This window comes from Hetaerina americana, unplaced genomic scaffold, assembly GCF_022747635.1.
Source record: "Hetaerina americana unplaced genomic scaffold, ioHetAmer1.1.p SCAF_5, whole genome shotgun sequence".
Classification (NCBI taxonomy): Eukaryota; Metazoa; Arthropoda; class Insecta; order Odonata; family Calopterygidae; genus Hetaerina; species Hetaerina americana.
Window position 1 is genome coordinate 65,492,812 of NW_027287095.1, and position 17,582 is coordinate 65,510,393.

Sequence of the window (17,582 nt, forward strand, 5' to 3'; positions counted from 1 at the left end):
AATTTGTTACCCGATTTAGTATTTCTCTATTTTATGAATTCAGTGGTTCACCTTGAGACCAATTCTCTTCAATTACTTGACTGGGTAAAGACCAAAGACAGTCTTTGTTTTCTTGAAAAACAAAGCAAACCCTGCAGTTTTTGCTAGCTAGCTTGCAGGCGCACTGCAGTTAAGCCGCAGGAGGCTCACAAGTTGTAGCCACATCAGGGTTTCTGACCTTTGCCCTGACATTAAATTAAGGATGTCAACTTTGGCCTAAAAATTCCATTGTGAGTAATCAAATGTAACAAAAATACAAAACCTACTCGAAGCAATCATGCAGAGCTGAAGCATTTTCAGATGTCCAAAACATTCTATATAATATCACCACTTGTCCAACTTAATAATTTAATTTTCATTTATATGAATATATGTAGATATCAGATCCCTGGCAGGATCTGTCCTCACACAGGCCACTAAAAATACGCAACCTGCTTGAAGCAATCATGCTGACCTGAAGCATGTTTGGATACCCAAAACATTCTATTTAGTAAATCATATAATATCACCACTTTACCAAATTTATAATTTAATTATCATTTATATAAATTTATGTATATCTCAAATCCCTGGCAAGATCTCTCCTCAACTAGGCCACTAAAAATACACAAGCTGCTTGAATTGTGATTCACATTGTGAACTCGAGTGGTCTACCTATCCTATCATATATTTATACATACAGGTAAACAATACAACGTACTCTACTTATAACTGAAGTGCTATGTGTTAGAATAAAGAAGGACTACACTACATATTAGAATAAATGAAGTATATAAATTATATTTTTCTTCTTTTTCTCATGGATTTATGAGATGAAATAACTGTAAAAGTTAAAGATCTGTATAAAATAGAATGCAATTAGAAAGGCATGCTTGCAGATTAGTTAATTTTTGCGAAACTTCATTAAACTATTGTGTACAAAGTTATGTAAATTTTTGGATTTTTTCAATTTTCATTAAATAACGCACATTGTCATTTTTTCGATCATCTGAACATTTTTTAATGGATAATGCACGTGTTATCAATGGGAAAATATGGTAATATCACCACTTGTCCAACTTAGTAATTGAATTATCATTCATATAAATTTATGTAGATCTCAGATCTCTTACAGGATCTCTCCTCACATAGGCCACTAAAAATATGCAACCTGCTTGAAGCAATCATGAAGAGCTGAAGCATGTTCGGATATCCTAAATATTATATGTAATATAGCATATAATTTCACAACTTGTCCAACTTAATCATTTAATTATCATGTATATAAATTTATGTAAACATATTTCCTTAACAATGGACGAAATGTGCATAAAAATTACTTTTACTAATGTATAGAGTCTCACAGTTTTAAAAGGGTATCAAAACACAAGAAATGCTTTACTGTGTAACGAGGGCTAGTGGTTATGGTCGTACAGAAAGATAATATATACCACAAGTAGACAAGATACCTTGGAAAATAATGGAAAACAAATATGTATGGATCTGTTAGTTCCATCCCCTTCATTGATAGGTTAACAGTAATGTTTTAATTATTTATCTGTATATAATTATGTACCACTAGCATAAATGAGATTATAATTAATGAGTGGCTAATGTGATTTCATAAGAGAGGAAAGGAGTTACAAAAAGTGAGCTTGTAGACAAAAATAAATTGCCTTGATTAGAGATCTGCCAATGGAATACTGATATATGTACTTTGATCTGCCTAATACAGGTTGGAATGGAGAATAAAGGGTGAAGGTAACCCACTCTTAATTTATTCCTATTTAAGTGGAAACATTTTACATTTGCCAAAAATTCCCAACCTACTCAGATTAATAGCACTGTGAAAAACCATGTGAGTTGGTGGAATTATTTTATTTATCTTCAGTCTAGTTTAAATGTAAATATTCATTTCTTTGGAACGTTTAATATTGTCTTTCCTCAGGATTTATCAAATTCACACACGCTCATGCAGAGTAATTTAGACACTCCACCAGTCTCTCTTTCAGAAATTCTGGAGTAATTAATTTGAGAAGCACTTTGCATTTTGGCTCTTGCATGCTAATAGGAAAGGTTGGTTAATTGGATGGATAAGTATTAGGCTGAGTGGAAAGGAACTGCATCGGCCTTCTGCTGTCAAGTTTGAGGTAGAAAATAGCTCTTGACATTCCATCTTACCAATGATGAGCTGTATTTGAATAATTTTCCTTTACTGCTAAGTACAGATTGGATTATATACACCTGCCCAAGAAGCAAGGTTGACAGAATTTAAATCCCATATGTGTCACTAATCACCCTTGTGTAATATTCCCAAGTGTGGGTTTCTTTTGGCTGTGTACAAGTGCACTTTAAATTCTCTCAATTTATTATTGATTTTTTTTTACATTTTAATTTAGCACCACTCAGATAAAAGTCAAGTTTGACCTTTTACATAAAATTATTAACATGAAATAACAACAAAGATAATTATAAACATCCAACACTAGGTGGAGGGAAATTCATCTAGGTGGTAATTGAACCCTTGACCTCTAGGTTAGCAGGCAAGGATGTTACCCCGCTGCCACTGAGGCCAGCACTTAATGTGCACACATTATTGTTCTTGACCTAAGGCTCTTATGATGAGCACACCCATAATATGAAGTCAATGGTTCCAATTGGTGGCAGATTTTATTGTATAATTCCATGAATATTTGAGTTTTTGTTACACAAAAGGAAACATTCCAACAGAATTTTTTTTATTATTGCTTTGAATAATTTTTCTTTGTAAATATACATAGAATGATAAAAGCACAAATATTCAAAACAACATATTTTCTTAAAATTAGATCTTACATATCAACTCACTTTTAAATTTTAAAAGTGTAATTTTTTAGTACTAATAAAATATTAAGAAAATTTCAAACTTCGTTAGTAATAAAGGGAATCACACTTTGTTTTGGCATAGCTCGTAAAAATTTGTATTCATTTTCTCAGGATTTATTATTAAATCTACATATACTTTGTACAAGGACAAATATGGATGGCATAATTTGATGGAATCATTTTATATTTTACACTCCTTTTCCTTTCTAATTAAAAGAGTCGTCGACCTTTAATAGGAATCCATTTTAAGTGTTGACACTGGGCGGAGGATTGGATGGAGTAGACTTGCTAGTGGTGCTCTTTGGGTCAGATGGTGACTTGGACCCTCCTATAGGATTAACAGAATTAAAGTGATATTGTAGTGGTACAATATATTCTCTAAATAAATATTATTATGGATAATCTAGAGAAAGTAATGATAAGTTCTCTTTGAAGGATGTTGCATATAAATAATTAATTAATAATCATTGCCATTCACTGGATAACTGAAAACATCAAAACTGACTTGGTATTAAATTTTGGTGATAGTATTATACATTATAAATGTAGCATTTATTTTTCTTTTAAGTTATAGATTCTAAATGCTTTTTATCAACTAAAAATAATGCATGTTACCCAAATGTGGCATAGATAATTGTTCTGTTAGTTTTTATTCAGTAAAGAGAAATTTTATGCAGAGGTCACTAACATCTGAATTCTGATTAATTAACTTAATATCCTCTCCCCTTGTGTATCAGTTGAGCTTATTTATGAAAATATGTATTTAATAACCATTTAAAATATTAAAATCAGGCAGGTAATGTATTAACTTACACTAATTATATGGTACTCCTGTTAGAGATGAACACATGGAGTCCTTTTATGCATATTTACAATTTTGTTTTCTACTAGAATAAATTATTATATACCATATTTACTCACATAATTTCTCCTCTTGTATAAACTTCCCTTGATATGAGCATATTTTAAGTGAATTTTCAGTGGGGCATTAATCAAAATAACCATTTTGAATTATTTTGCATTTTTGGGAATACTTGGGCACACTCATTGAATTTGAATATTTAAGATGTGGTGTGTGTCATTTGACATATTTTCAAAATTAAAGGAAGTTGTGGATTATATTAATTGATGCACAGTCTGTTTCCTTACTTTCTTACCGGAAAATACATCTATTGATGGTTTGAAAATTCTTTGGAGGTTGTAGCTAATTGCTTTTTGTCTGCAGAAAATCAATTCAATAAAGCATGAGTGTGATGATTATTTGAGCCCTATCATTAAATTTTTTAGCATGCTGTTCAAACCCATAACACTCAGCAAAAAGACAAAAATGACATCTTGTCAATGGCCATTGCTGCTGAAGTCAGCATTTTTCTCTCCATATTTTTATAAAGAAGAGGAATATGTTTATTATCATATTCTTTTTCTCATGTGGTTCTTACTGATGTATACTTAATCTTTCATTTAATTGTTAGTAATTTAAACCTAGGAATAGAGTTTAATTTTCTGTGAAAAAATATATGATAGGCAAAAATGTGCGGCGCTTTCTATATTTCAAGTGTCAAATTGGAAATATCATTTGAAAGACAAAGAATAAATCTATCAGTGAAAAATCTATGTTTTTCATGCGGTTTATAGTTGTGTACAGCACATTTTTGTAAAACAAAAAATGGCCAGTTCCCATGAAAAAGCCTCTTATTTAAATGAGCAGTTGTAAAAGTGGCATTCTATTCATACACTTGTTTAAGGAGGGTGGGAATTGTATATCAATTGCATCAATCGCTGACTAATGCAACATTTGAATACAGCTTCTGTGGCTGTCCTTCGTATTATGACTGAATCTGTTTAACAGATCGCCCATCTCCAATTTTCACATATAACTTCATTCTTTTTACTTTATTTTGGTGTTAATATTATTTTACTTATATGCTTTCAAGTATAGTTTTGCTCTGTAATTTTTTTGCAATAAATGATTTTCTATCACTAGAAATGTCAATTATTTTGCATATTCATGTTTATCCCAAGATTATCAGTTTTCAAAAATTGACGCATGACTATTTTGCTTTTCTGTTCTGCTATGAAATTGAACATTTAAGTAACCTCGATGGTTTCAGGCTTCACTTTGTGGAAATCCATTCTAATAAATCAAAAGAGAGATGGTACTTTTTTCCACACTTTATTTTACAAGTCGACCGGTTTCGTCGCATAGGCGACATCATCAGGTACATAGAATCAGTGAGTTCCAGAATATATAGTTATTTGAGGGGGGGGAGAGGAGGGTGAGGGGGGAGGGGTGGTAAAAGGGGGGGGCGGTGTGAGAGGGAGCGTGGTACTGGGCGTGGGTGACTCAAAGGGAGGGGTGGGGTGGATGTAGGCTAAGTGGAAGCTTGGTTAGGTATGCCTTTCACAGCGGGGGTTGGGGCGTCATGTATTGTGGTCAGAGAAATATCCAAAAGGTTTTGGATATTTCTCTGACCACAATACATGACGCCCCAACCCCCGCTGTGAAAGGCATACCTAACCAAGCTTCCACTTAGCCTACATCCACCCCACCCCTCCCTTTGAGTCACCCACGCCCAGTACCACGCTCCCTCTCACACCGCCCCCCCCTTTTACCACCCCTCCCCCCTCACCCTCCTCTCCCCCCCCTCAAATAACTATATATTCTGGTACTCACTGATTCTATGTACCTGATGATGTCGCCTATGCGACGAAACCGGTCGACTTGTAAAATAAAGTGTGGAAAAAAGTACCATCTCTCTTTTGATTTATTATTTAAGTAACCATTTAAATACAGTGTATGTTCCTTCTTAAACTTGCCAAAAAATTTAGACAAAAGTGAGGATTTATGTGAATAAATATGTGATCTCATTGAAGTGGAAAGTGACATTCAGCAGTTTAATTAATTAAATCAAGTTTTAATGAAAAATATTCACCATGTACCACATGCTTGCTTATGCCATTTTCCTTTGCATTTAGTAGATGTTGGGGACCTCTAATGAAGAATCATAATATCATACATTATTGAAAGTTAATTCACTTATATTTGTTCTCTGCCCTGTGCACCAAAATTGTCAAGATTCTTTGAATCAACAGGTGTGTACCTTCTTACCTATGTGTCCATTTGCCAATCCAATCGTAGAATTGTAAATCTGAAGGAATAGCAGTTAGTTAAAAAATTCAAATATGCCTCTGTTGCAGATTCTTGAAAGGGATATCCAACATGGCTTAAGTTTTTGTAAGATGCATTCTTATAGGCTCAAACGTACATTTGAATACAGTGTGTTCACTATAATGCCAGTTTAACAACTTTACCATTGGATTGACACACTTGTTTTGTACTGTGCAACGTTCCAGTGGTTTCTAACTAATTAATGATTGACTAACCATCATCTCAGTAGTGTTCATGGATTTATTTACAGCTGTAGTGAGTGAGTTGCATATTGGTACTTACCAACCATAAAGGTGCTGTTTGCTTAAGGCTGTGCCATCAGAGGACATCATCTGGTCCTGGTAAACTTTTTCCTAAGATACATCTCATCATGCATTTGGAAAGCTTGCAAAAGTCTTTCCTCACTATCGCATCTCACAACTTTGGTCATTCAGTTTTTGTTATTTACTTCAGTATTTACATATCTGCCACTCAAGGAACTCATCACTTACATGTAAGGTGCCATTTAATCTTACCCCTGCCATGCCTCCTCCTGGATTGTGAAGTACAATGCCCCGGGCCTGGGCCCTTAAGATGGGCCCTCCAACCATCTTCTCCAATAGGTTGGATTGACCTGTAGCACAAGGGACACACCATGCTTTCTCCATCTGCATAAAACAGTGCACATTGCAAGGTTTACAAAGAGAATTTTCCATTGATCATCTGATGTCTCAATCAGTTGGAAATAAAATTACCTGTACAAGTAAGTGCTTTCATGTGTTCTTCATACTTTTCCACTGGAATTGCTAGCTTGCATCTGCTGCATTGTTTGTACATTTGTTGTGCGTCACACTCACCTATTAATGGATAAACAGATGCTTAGAATGGACAGGTCTTTACTTTCTTAAAAATGTGAGCACTACCAATTTTTACATACGAGAGAAAATGCTTACCTCTCTCGTAATTAAGAGAGGTAAGCATTATTCATATATTTGCTTGAATTTTAGCAAAGGAATAGTGCAGGGGCATGAATAAGTGGGTTATGATGATTAACTCTGCAAAAAGGGTAAGCTGCATTGAAATGTACAATGGTACATATGTACTAATGTTATTCTGCATAAATGGATGTTTCAGTGAATCGATACTTATTCCTAGGGACCAACGCCTAACCTAAGTAATGAAACTGAAGGTAGGTTTGAAAGGTAGAGGTCACCCCATGCTAGCCCAAATGGCATTTGAAATTCACTCATCACGGTAAGAAGGCCAGTTTCTTTTGATGTTCTACCTGTGGTTTCCCAGGAATATCTAATACTTTAAAAACCATGCAGCTTAGGTGAAGCTTAGTGTACCCAAAAGTATGGTTGGGAATTGAACTTGGACTCTCTGGTAAATAACCTAATGCTCTAACCATTGGACTCATGAGTCAAAAACTCAACTTGCTGTTTTCTGTAGCTAATGTACAAATGTTATATTTTCAATGTTGACAACAGAGAGAGGGCTTTTCAAATAGAGTGATTCAAGGAATCGTTTTCTCCTCTTACAATTAATGGCCACAGTGCAAAGAGTAAAACCAGCTGTCATTATTTTTATATTTCCCACAGATTTCCCAATGGCATGACTAGTGAATTACCACCCCCTGCCATACACTCTTAGGTGTTATTTAAGTTGAAAATTTATCATAATACATAGTATGGTCATCATGTTGAAGACTCGAGGTGAGCATTATAGGGTAGAGGTTAAAAGAGATGGGTATAGGTTATAGACCACTTAAGTGATTAAATTTCATTGTCTTCTAATGGGTCTGGTAAATAATATCTTTTTGCTGCATCTAAATTAGTTAAAGTTTAAAATTTTGTTAACTTATTTTTATATTTGCTTTGGTAAACTAATAGATATGTATCCTCAGGATTGTTTTGCATCTGAGAATAGTAAAGTATTAACTACCCAGAGTTCTTGAGCTCTAATGAGAACTTTCTTGCTTAGCTCCGTAGGAATAGCCAGATATTATGGATGATGGGAGAATAATTCATTGATTATATCAGTAAACAGTTGGCCTTAAAAAAATTTAAATTTCCCCCTTCATTGATATATGGCTCAGAAATATTCCAATATTATAGTGTTTTTGATCACAGCAAATCAGATTTCAGTTGGCCTTAAAAAAATTTAAATTTCCCCCTTCATTGATATATGGCTCAGAAATATTCCAATATTATAGCGTTTTTGATCACAGCAAATCAGATTTCATTGGATTTTGATTTAGTTTTTACTTTCATTTTCACTCTGCTTTGTGGGTGACCAAACTCAAACACAATTCAACCTTCACACCCCTCTCATGAAATATTTCCCTCTAACGTAAGGCACCATATTTCAAAAAGACATTTCACAGTGTAAAAATCATTCTCTTTGAACTGGAATCAAACCTGGATGCCCTCTATTTCCAGCCAAGGGGGTCAGGGTAGGAGTCCTGATCAAGTAGAAAGATGTTTGCTCTGTTAAATTTTGGCATCTTGATGCTCATAAAGGAATGATTCCATTAAAGTCACTCTTATAGCATCTCCTGCAGTTCTTTGAATTTAAAAAAAAGCAGATTGTTTTCTTAAAGTGATTTCTCAAGACTTGGGCTATCAAATCCTTCATGATGGTTTAATGCACTGTTTTCAGTAACTATCTTTTCATGAATGGTGTGGAGAGAGGAGCTCTTCTCTGTTATTAGTGGGAAGGTTAATTGGCTATGTTCATAATCACAGTGGCTGCAATCCTGTTGTGCCAAAATCTTGAGGCATATTTATTGGATTGGCATTGCATCAAATCTTTGAGAAAAGTTACAATGTCATTATATATTAGAACTATTGTAGATGCGTAATTCTTATTCAGTTTTGATTTTCATGCACTATTTTGTGTGATATTATGTATAATATTATATTTTTGTATTGTCTAAGTGACTTGTCTTTTGAATTTTCATCATAATGCATTAATATGCATTCATTTTCATTCCCAGGAAGTATTATTAGTCCTATAGGTGAAATTTGTGCCCACCGAAGTGATGAAGCATCTTCAGTGAGTGGTTACAATCTTACACTGCATTACTAGTTGACCAAAGCATGATTGATTGCAATGATTCATGTTATCAATTGGCTTCATATCTTGAATAATGTGATATCATTATTGTAAAAAATGACTTGAAAGTTGGGGTTGACCAAACAAATTAACAATTACACATGTTTGTAACACATCAAACTGAATGGAAATGAAGAATACATTCCCAATATTAATTTAAACTTAATAATTACATTATAATATTAGTATATAAGCTGAATCATCCATCAACCATGGAACAACATAATAAGTGAAGCAAGAAGTACGTTGAGTAAGTAGTTGAAGTATGAAGTAAGTAAGCTGAGAAGTGTGGGTAGGCCCTCCATTAGTTCGAGCACTTTTGAAAAGTATGGTGCAAACATTATCTGAAGCATGTCAACTCAGCAAACTAGGGTAGAGGGCATTTTTTACACCTACGCATTCACTCACCAATGAGATGAGCTGAGAGAGCAGACACCTCAATGACTTGACGGCAGTGGGAACAACGAGTGAGCATAGGGCAGTTTCTCCAGTAGTGAAGGTTAAGTCCTTCCTCAGCTGAAAATGCTTTGTTTCTCTCCAAGCAAAATACACACATCCTGTAAGTGCAAAAGCAGATACATGTCTCCTAGTCTATCATGAAATGATTAACGACACATGAAACATGATAATGGGAATATTCCATTTTCTTGAATCTGATTAATTTCTTTCAGAACTTTTGTTATTATGTTTCTATTTAAACACACTATACCTTGTCTCATTTTGGTTGAAATTAAAGCCAATGCCATTGATTTTTTATTTTGTGAATTCAAATTGGCAATGATTTCTATTTGTTATATGAACAGTACTGATAAATGCTAAACTAATCAACCCATGCTATATGGGCATCCTATTAATGTATTTTCAATTAATAGGATTTTACATACTAGTTTTACATTTAATAATAAGCAATAAATAGTGAAATACAATGTCAGGAAATATCTGTGAAATTTAACAGAAGAATAATGAATTCAAACCTTCACATATCAGGTGTGGTTGATTTTTTGAACTATTATTTTTGCAATAAAAAGGTTCATCTAATGTGTCCAATACAGTAGTTGTATAGTTTCGTGTGATAGTTAAGAATTTAACGATGTACCTTAATAGATAGGTGCAATAACCGTATGAAAGTGAAATAAACAATTTATAATGACAAGATACCATGAATTGTTATCGGCTGGATGAATGACAAAAGGATTCTCACCTGTCCTCACTTGTAGCATCCGGAACAGGGCTTAAATGCTGCCTTGACTGCCAAGCACCTTGACTCTGACTTTTGCTTTTAGCTTGCGTATCAAGGGGCATGTGACCAGAGCATGCCCCAGCTGGTGATGTCATTATGGAGGATGAGGAAGTTGAAGATGAGCTACTAACAGTGTGAGCAGGGGAGGGATAAGAAATAGTATCTACAGATGTGGTCATCTCACCACTCGTGGCGCTATTTCCTCCAGAAGGCATTCTGCTAGTAGCTGAAGCCCCGGCTGCAGCCTTACTTTTCTGAAGCATGTCTTTCTTCCTCTATTGTATGAAAAATATCAATCAAAATTCTTTGTTAGCATGCAAAGGACATATTGAAAAGTAATTTATCCTAAGTGATTTTGCTAATGTTAGAATTCATGTTAAAACAATTTTTTGTCATCTTGTATTGTAATTTATCTTTATTCCTTCTGAATAAATTAATTTAAAAAATAATTAATATAGTTTCCCGCGTGTAAGGAATAATTTTTCTACTTGCTAATAAATGTGCTTCATTAACTTTATGCACAGGGAATCAGTTTTAATGCAGATTGAATCCAAATTAGTATGCTTGCTCAAATTTGTTACTTAAAATGGCTAGGATGTAGGTTTTATATAGTGTGTGTGATCTCAGTTGGATTTCAACTCCTGGAGCTCTTGAGAAACTGATTTGTTTATTATTCCCATGTGATATTAAATTACTGTAGTTGCCTTGGTCTAAAAACTTAAATTATGAGAACCCTTTGGCAGTCTGAAATAAATTACTTTGAACAGTCATTGAAACATTATATGTGTAATACCATTCTTTCATGCATTTGGCAACTTAAGATGAAAGTACAGTAATACAGAAAATTCAATCTAAAGTTTTACCTGAATATCAATTCTTTCGAATTCCTGGAACAAATGTCTATACAGGAGATTTCTACGCGTTAAGTCATCCTCTGGAGGAAGTTGCTTCCTAACAACTCGAGGATTTACTTGATACACTTGTATAAGAATTCTTTCAGATGCTTTCCTAACAGCTTCAGATGGGTGATGTAAACCTGAATATCCAAGCTCTGATAGAACTCTGCATGTAAGGCCACTGCAAAGACATTGTAATTAGTTTCAATAGTCAGAATGTCATATTCTAAGATTATGACTGAAATATTTAGGGAACAGCTATGAACTCAATTTGTACTCCACAACAATATTATATTATTGCTTTTTTTGTTAATCGCTATATTGATAAAAAATTAAATAGAGTAATTTAAACTCCATTAATGTAATTACAAGCATGTATATATGAAAAGGATGTTGAGGTGCATTCATAACTTCGTACACATAATCTTACCTCTGTTTTTCAGTTGAGATTCCATGTCGGAGAATTAGTTGCTCAGCCATTTCTGCGCGGCTCAAAGCAAGTCGAGGGTGAGTACTGCTTGTTAAAGGCTTAGTGATGTTCATTGGTATGAGATGTTGCTCCCTAAAATTGATGGATGCCATTGGTTTCATTAAAGAGTTTTTTGCTAGAGAATTCACCTCGTACTCGAGGTTCCATGGATGTACTTTTTCATTCTTAAATGATGATAATTGATAAAATTTTCAAATAAGAAGTGAAATGTTTTAAATTGTTGTTAGATAATGATGAGTTTAAATATAATCACACCATAAAGTGCTCAAAGCCAGCTGAAGCTTTTGGATGGTTTTACACTAAAAAAATAAGTGTTATTATTAACATAATTAGCATTTGGAAAGTCTTGAATTTCACTCATATTCAACATTCTTTTTGTGCTTGCTTAATTTTTCATTAGTTTAAAAATAAAATGTTCATAAATTAAATTTCTTCTTGTAAACCACGTTAATTACTTTTTTTGGAAAAAAAGATTTCATTCGCAAGTTGATTACTGAATGCGAACATGCTTTTGACTTAGAGAAATTAGTAAAAACTGCATCATATCTGTCATTTAACCTCCAAAATTATGAAAATTTCAAGTCAACAGATTTATAATATTTTGATTAGAAGGTGGTTGCATGCCCAACTCACATTGGTTATTTATTTAAGGAAAGTGTAAATGCATTCAAATTTCATATATCTTAAAATTATCATTTAAACTGTTATGGCCTGCTGATTGGGTAAATATAATAAAAATAGACATATTTTAGGCAAAAACTAGCTTAAGTTACTTATGTGTTCTTTCTTTGTCTCACTTTTAGATTTTAGTAAATTAATACATGTTTATAACATGTTTTTCTTGAACTGATTTTTGTATTCTTCTAATTAATGCTATACCTACACGAATTGTTCCCCTTAATATCAAACTCATTTATGCTTTTGCATTTCAAACTGGCCTTATAATGCATAAAGTATGGTTAGATAACTACTATAAAGGGATTGATGCAAGTATCAATTCAAAGCTATTCATGGAAATGGAATGCATGTGTGTAATATTTTTTTTATCTGGTAGCCTGAGTGCCACATAGGACTGACTGCTTCACCCTCTCCCTTCTTCCCTCTTTGCAATGACACAGATCACAGATAAGATGATCCAAAAATTCAATGTGCATGATAATTCATGTATACGTATTTAAATATTTGTGAAAAATAGGATATTTAAACTGGAGAAAAAGTATTTAGCTGCAATTTAAATAGCATTTGCCCTCTTATTGACTAGTGATAACTTCATTTTTTTCTCTAAATCACATTTTGGTACCGTAGACATTAATCTGGAAATTAAATTGGATATTCATGGTGCATCTCTCCTTACTCCAAATGATATTTCACATTTGTATGTTATCAAACCATAAATGATATTTTAGATGTGCATGAATAAGTTGATCATTGCTCTTGCCCAATCAGTCTACACTCTGGGCCTCATCATTTTCTTCAGTACCAAGACACTGCCTTTACTCTCAATATTTTCTAAGCCTTTAATGTACCTCCAGGAACCCTAGCAGGTTCTAATTTAAATTTTGTTCCCCCTTCCCCCTGGGTATCCATATTACACACTATGAAGTGTAGTTGACTATATATATAAGCATTATACTATGGTATCAGAGGAACAACATTAAATTTGATAGAAAACTTACAATGAAAAGACAAGAACTGGTTAAACTCTGATATATTACAAACAGCTGGAGAAAATCCCTTCAATTAGTTACATTTATAGCTTAAGAAGGTTATGCCCAAGGGAAGAGTACTTGACCTACTCATATTCTTGGTATACATATATCCATGACATCTACAGTTCAAATAGTAAACACTTGTATTTCTGAAACTCTCTTTGATGATGATATTTCACAACTGATCATCTCCCCTAACAGACAACAACAAACATCGGATTTGACAGATGCAGCAAATTAAGTATATGAACGATGGAAATCAAATATCTACTCTTTAAACCTACAAAAAATATTTCTCTGCTTCCACCCACATCAGGACATGTGACTAAATTCTACAATATACACTTATAACCTTCCATGTGCCCCAGCCATCACATAGAAAATTTCTTGATCTGTTTGTGAGACTCTGAATTGGAATAATCATGGCTCTCTTATGAAAAAAATTTATAGTTAAATATTCATACCATGGTCTCCGAAGTATAGTGTCAATCATTTTGGTATCCTTTTTTGCCCACATACACTTTCACTTAAAATATGGCATTGTATTCTGGGGATCAACTACTCAACTATTGAAATTATTTGTGTCAAAAGTAAGTGCCATATATCATTTTGAACTTGGGAAAGACATGTAAAGTATATTTTATTCATCATGAGGGACTAACTCTTCCATATATTTTTATTTATGTATCTGTAGTCTTTGTGAAACAAAATTTGTGTATGTATCAACAAATTTGTATCATTCATGTATATGCTACAGGAAGTGCAAGTGATATCCTTAGGTTAAAACTATATCAGATAAGCCCAAGGTATTTTTCAAACAAATTGTATAATGCACTTCCTCTATTAATATAAGGTTAAAAGGCCAATATGAATTGACCACTAAAGCCAAGCATTCTAATTAATTGAAAAATATCTTGGACACTGATTATTGCTTGGAAAGATTGTTCACTTTATGCAGCCGACCACAATGAACTATTAAGTATTATTATTATTATTACTACTATTATTATTACTATTATTATTGTGTTCATTATCAAGGTTTCAATACTATTAGAATAACATACCGCACATCCTTACATTCAGACATTCTGATTATGGTATTCATAGCTAAATTGTGGACACGTGGAGCACAGTCTCCTGATTTTGAAAGGAGCTCTGGGAGAAGCCTTTCAACACTCTTCGAAACTTCCCCTGGAGAAACCCTAAGGAGAGGTAAGGAAAATTCAATTAGCCACCATTCATCTATTAAACAAATATTAAAAGAGAATGGTACAGAATCAATCACGCTAAAGATTTTCCCAATTATAACTTCATACGATTTTATATATGTTTTGTACAGTTTCAATATGATATTTTATTTTTAAATCTAACCTAGCTTCTAGTTTTTGTGGAATTTGAATTTAGAATAGATTTAAAGAAATTTATAAATGGAAGCTATGCAAATCATTCCACTGATTATAATTTGGTTTTCTTAGAAATATATGTGTACAAAACATTCAGTCCATACGTAGTTGCTTAAAATGAAAGAACCGCAAATATAAAAAAGGAGCAATAAAATTGTAATTGTGATTTTCAACCATCAGCGAGAAGGTTAAGGGGATTTTAATTGTTTGTATTCAGCTTGAATAATGAATGCTGATTCCGTGACTCAGATAGTCCTAAGAGAATTAATGAAAACCTAGAGATATCATTATTATTATGGGGATATCAAAGATAATATTGAAAATAACTGGATAACTTTTATATTCATATTATCATTTCCACCTTTCAGTGTTATTAACATGGTTGCTATAAAAATGTTGTGTTTAATACTGTTCTACCATACAGATGAACCATTTCACACAAGTGTCTATGCACCGCAATACTCACCTCTTAGATGGGACAAACTGGGAGAAGAAGAAGCGTATGACTTCGGTGGATAGGCTGTAAACACCAAAGACTTTGTCCTTCAAAGCCCTGTGCAGCAGAAAGACTGCGGCTCTGGCAGTCTTATTGGCAGACACTCTCTCCTGTCTTGTCCGTTCCCTTGCCTCCCTGTCTCCAATCCCATCTGAAGCCTTCCTCCCCTCCTCTCCATTCTCCTTTGTCTCCCCATTTGCCTGATGTGCCACTCCATCCACTACCTCCCCCCCTCCATCCTTCCCATTGGCGACCCCAGTTCCCCCCACCATGTCCCCCACATCTCCCTTCTCTTTCTCAATGACTTCCTCTGTAATGCCTCCCCCTGCCAAGACGCTGCCTTCTGGTGGAGGGGGTGGTGTCACTGCTGCCCTTGCCATCTCGGCTATCTTCTTGTCCTCTGCTTTATCTCCTGGTTCGCTCCCATCCCTTCCCTTGCTCTGGCACCTTACCTTGGAGGATTTCAGAAGCTCCTCCCTGAGCATCTGCAGGCCTTCCTCTCTCTCTGTGAACTGCTTGGAGTAAAACTTTTCTACCTGCGGGAAATGGTTCAGATTATATATCAAATCAAGGGAAATGACTGTAGTCTACTTCTTCATGTCTCTATATTTTTGTGTCAAATGGAAAAAGTAATCACTTATGTACCTCCTTGTACTCTGGAGGATTTGTTTCTTTGATATAACATTTAAAGGAAAGCACTTAAACATTCAAAAATTTGCCAGTCGAATGGGATATATCTCTCATTCCGTAATTAGTTGAAATCTCATTTAAAGACTGCTGACAGCCTGAATATTTACCTATTCAGTGAACTGAATTATCAATGCTGTGAAATGATGAGTTTATGCATTGTTATTGAGAGGTATATGCAAGAATATGTGGAAAATATCCATCTTAGCCTATTAGTGACCCCAAATTACATCTTAGTTCTCTGAGCTGATAATCAAGTACTCACAATGATATCAACACATCCTGTTATTCAGTCTTCAGGAAAGACTCCTCTGGCCTCAATTAAATCTCTGCCATGGTCAGTTGCATTTTGATTTGCACATTAATGGTCACATGTTGTCTAGAAGGTATAACACACCTACTATCTATGAATATATGCTCATGCAGCACCTTGCATATATTCATGCATGCAGCATTCTAAATGTAGTCTTATCATGACATCCATGTGGTGTAATATGGCCACTTACAAGAGTTAAGCCAAAGACTGCTATTGGGAGAGTAGCTTGTCTCTTTTCTCTATCACTCAGACGGAAACTTCCTCCTTCTCCTAGTGTCGTCCAGTCATCAATTGCAGCTGCATCTTCAACGTAGCTTTTGCTGGAATCAAGTAATTCTCTATTTTTATCAGGGTGTCTTATTCAGTTGTTAGGTACTCAGACTGGGGAATATTTGAGTTACCTTTGCAATAAATTTAGACATGAATTTGCCTAGCCATCAAAATCCAGTGTTTATGAACATTGATTAATTAGGGTAGCTGCAAATGTTTCATGCAACTGGAGTGGCTTACTTGTATGACAAGCTATTTCAAGATTTTGAAAATTTGTTTTCCATGACTTGATCCTTAAAAGTGTTAAGAGCTTTGAAAATTTACAATTATGAAATTAATGTTTCTTTAGATATAATTGCTATTAGAATAACAGCAAATGTTGGTGACTAATCATGAATTTTCCAAAGAGTTATTTTATTCCTTTAGCCAAAATCAATTTGCTATTTGCCAAATTTTGTGAATAAGTTCTTAAACAGTGCTTTTAATGCTTACATTTTAGAGGCTAGAGAATTAGGTAGGTGAGTACTCTAAGCAAGCAGTAATACCAAAGCATGTCACAAAAAAATCTTAGCTTAGCATTTTCAGGAGTACAAAAGCAATACTTCACCCATTGTGTAAAAGGATGCCATGCTTTAACAGAAGATCCATACTTTTCCTTCCAGGTGTAGTCTTATTAAAATTACTGCTTCTAAAACTTGCCTTACAATCTTGAAGATCACATAAGTGTCCCTGAAGGAGGTCATAGATTTGCAGTGAAATAAAGATAAATAAATTGGGATTTACAAAAATTATTTTAAAAATTTTAGCTTTCAACAAAATAAATGTGCTAGTAAAGGCTCCGGTATGCTCTATTTATAAATTTTTCATGCTGTTAATGATACTCAAAAATAGAAAAAAATTAGAGGTACCTTGCTAACGACAGTGAAT

At 34.1% G+C, this 17,582-nt stretch overlaps 1 protein-coding gene across 1 annotated transcript in view; it reads right to left on the bottom strand.

Annotated features, from left to right (window-relative positions):
* Positions 1-2,849: 2,849 nt before the first annotated feature.
* LOC139693965 (centrosomal protein of 104 kDa) overlaps positions 2,850-17,582 on the bottom strand; it is a 28,555-nt gene continuing 13,822 nt past the window's right edge. The window contains exons 9-19 of the mRNA XM_071592332.1: positions 16,576-16,705; positions 15,830-15,918; positions 15,353-15,496; positions 14,548-14,685; positions 11,715-11,846; positions 11,252-11,465; positions 10,350-10,663; positions 9,557-9,705; positions 6,787-6,888; positions 6,568-6,699; positions 2,850-3,211 (exon numbers count right to left, since the gene is read on the bottom strand). Of these exons, the coding sequence (XP_071448433.1) occupies positions 3,129-3,211; positions 6,568-6,699; positions 6,787-6,888; positions 9,557-9,705; positions 10,350-10,663; positions 11,252-11,465; positions 11,715-11,846; positions 14,548-14,685; positions 15,353-15,496; positions 15,830-15,918; positions 16,576-16,705 (1,627 nt within the window). The 3' untranslated portion in view covers positions 2,850-3,128. The remainder of the gene's footprint in view (positions 3,212-6,567; positions 6,700-6,786; positions 6,889-9,556; positions 9,706-10,349; positions 10,664-11,251; positions 11,466-11,714; positions 11,847-14,547; positions 14,686-15,352; positions 15,497-15,829; positions 15,919-16,575; positions 16,706-17,582) is intronic.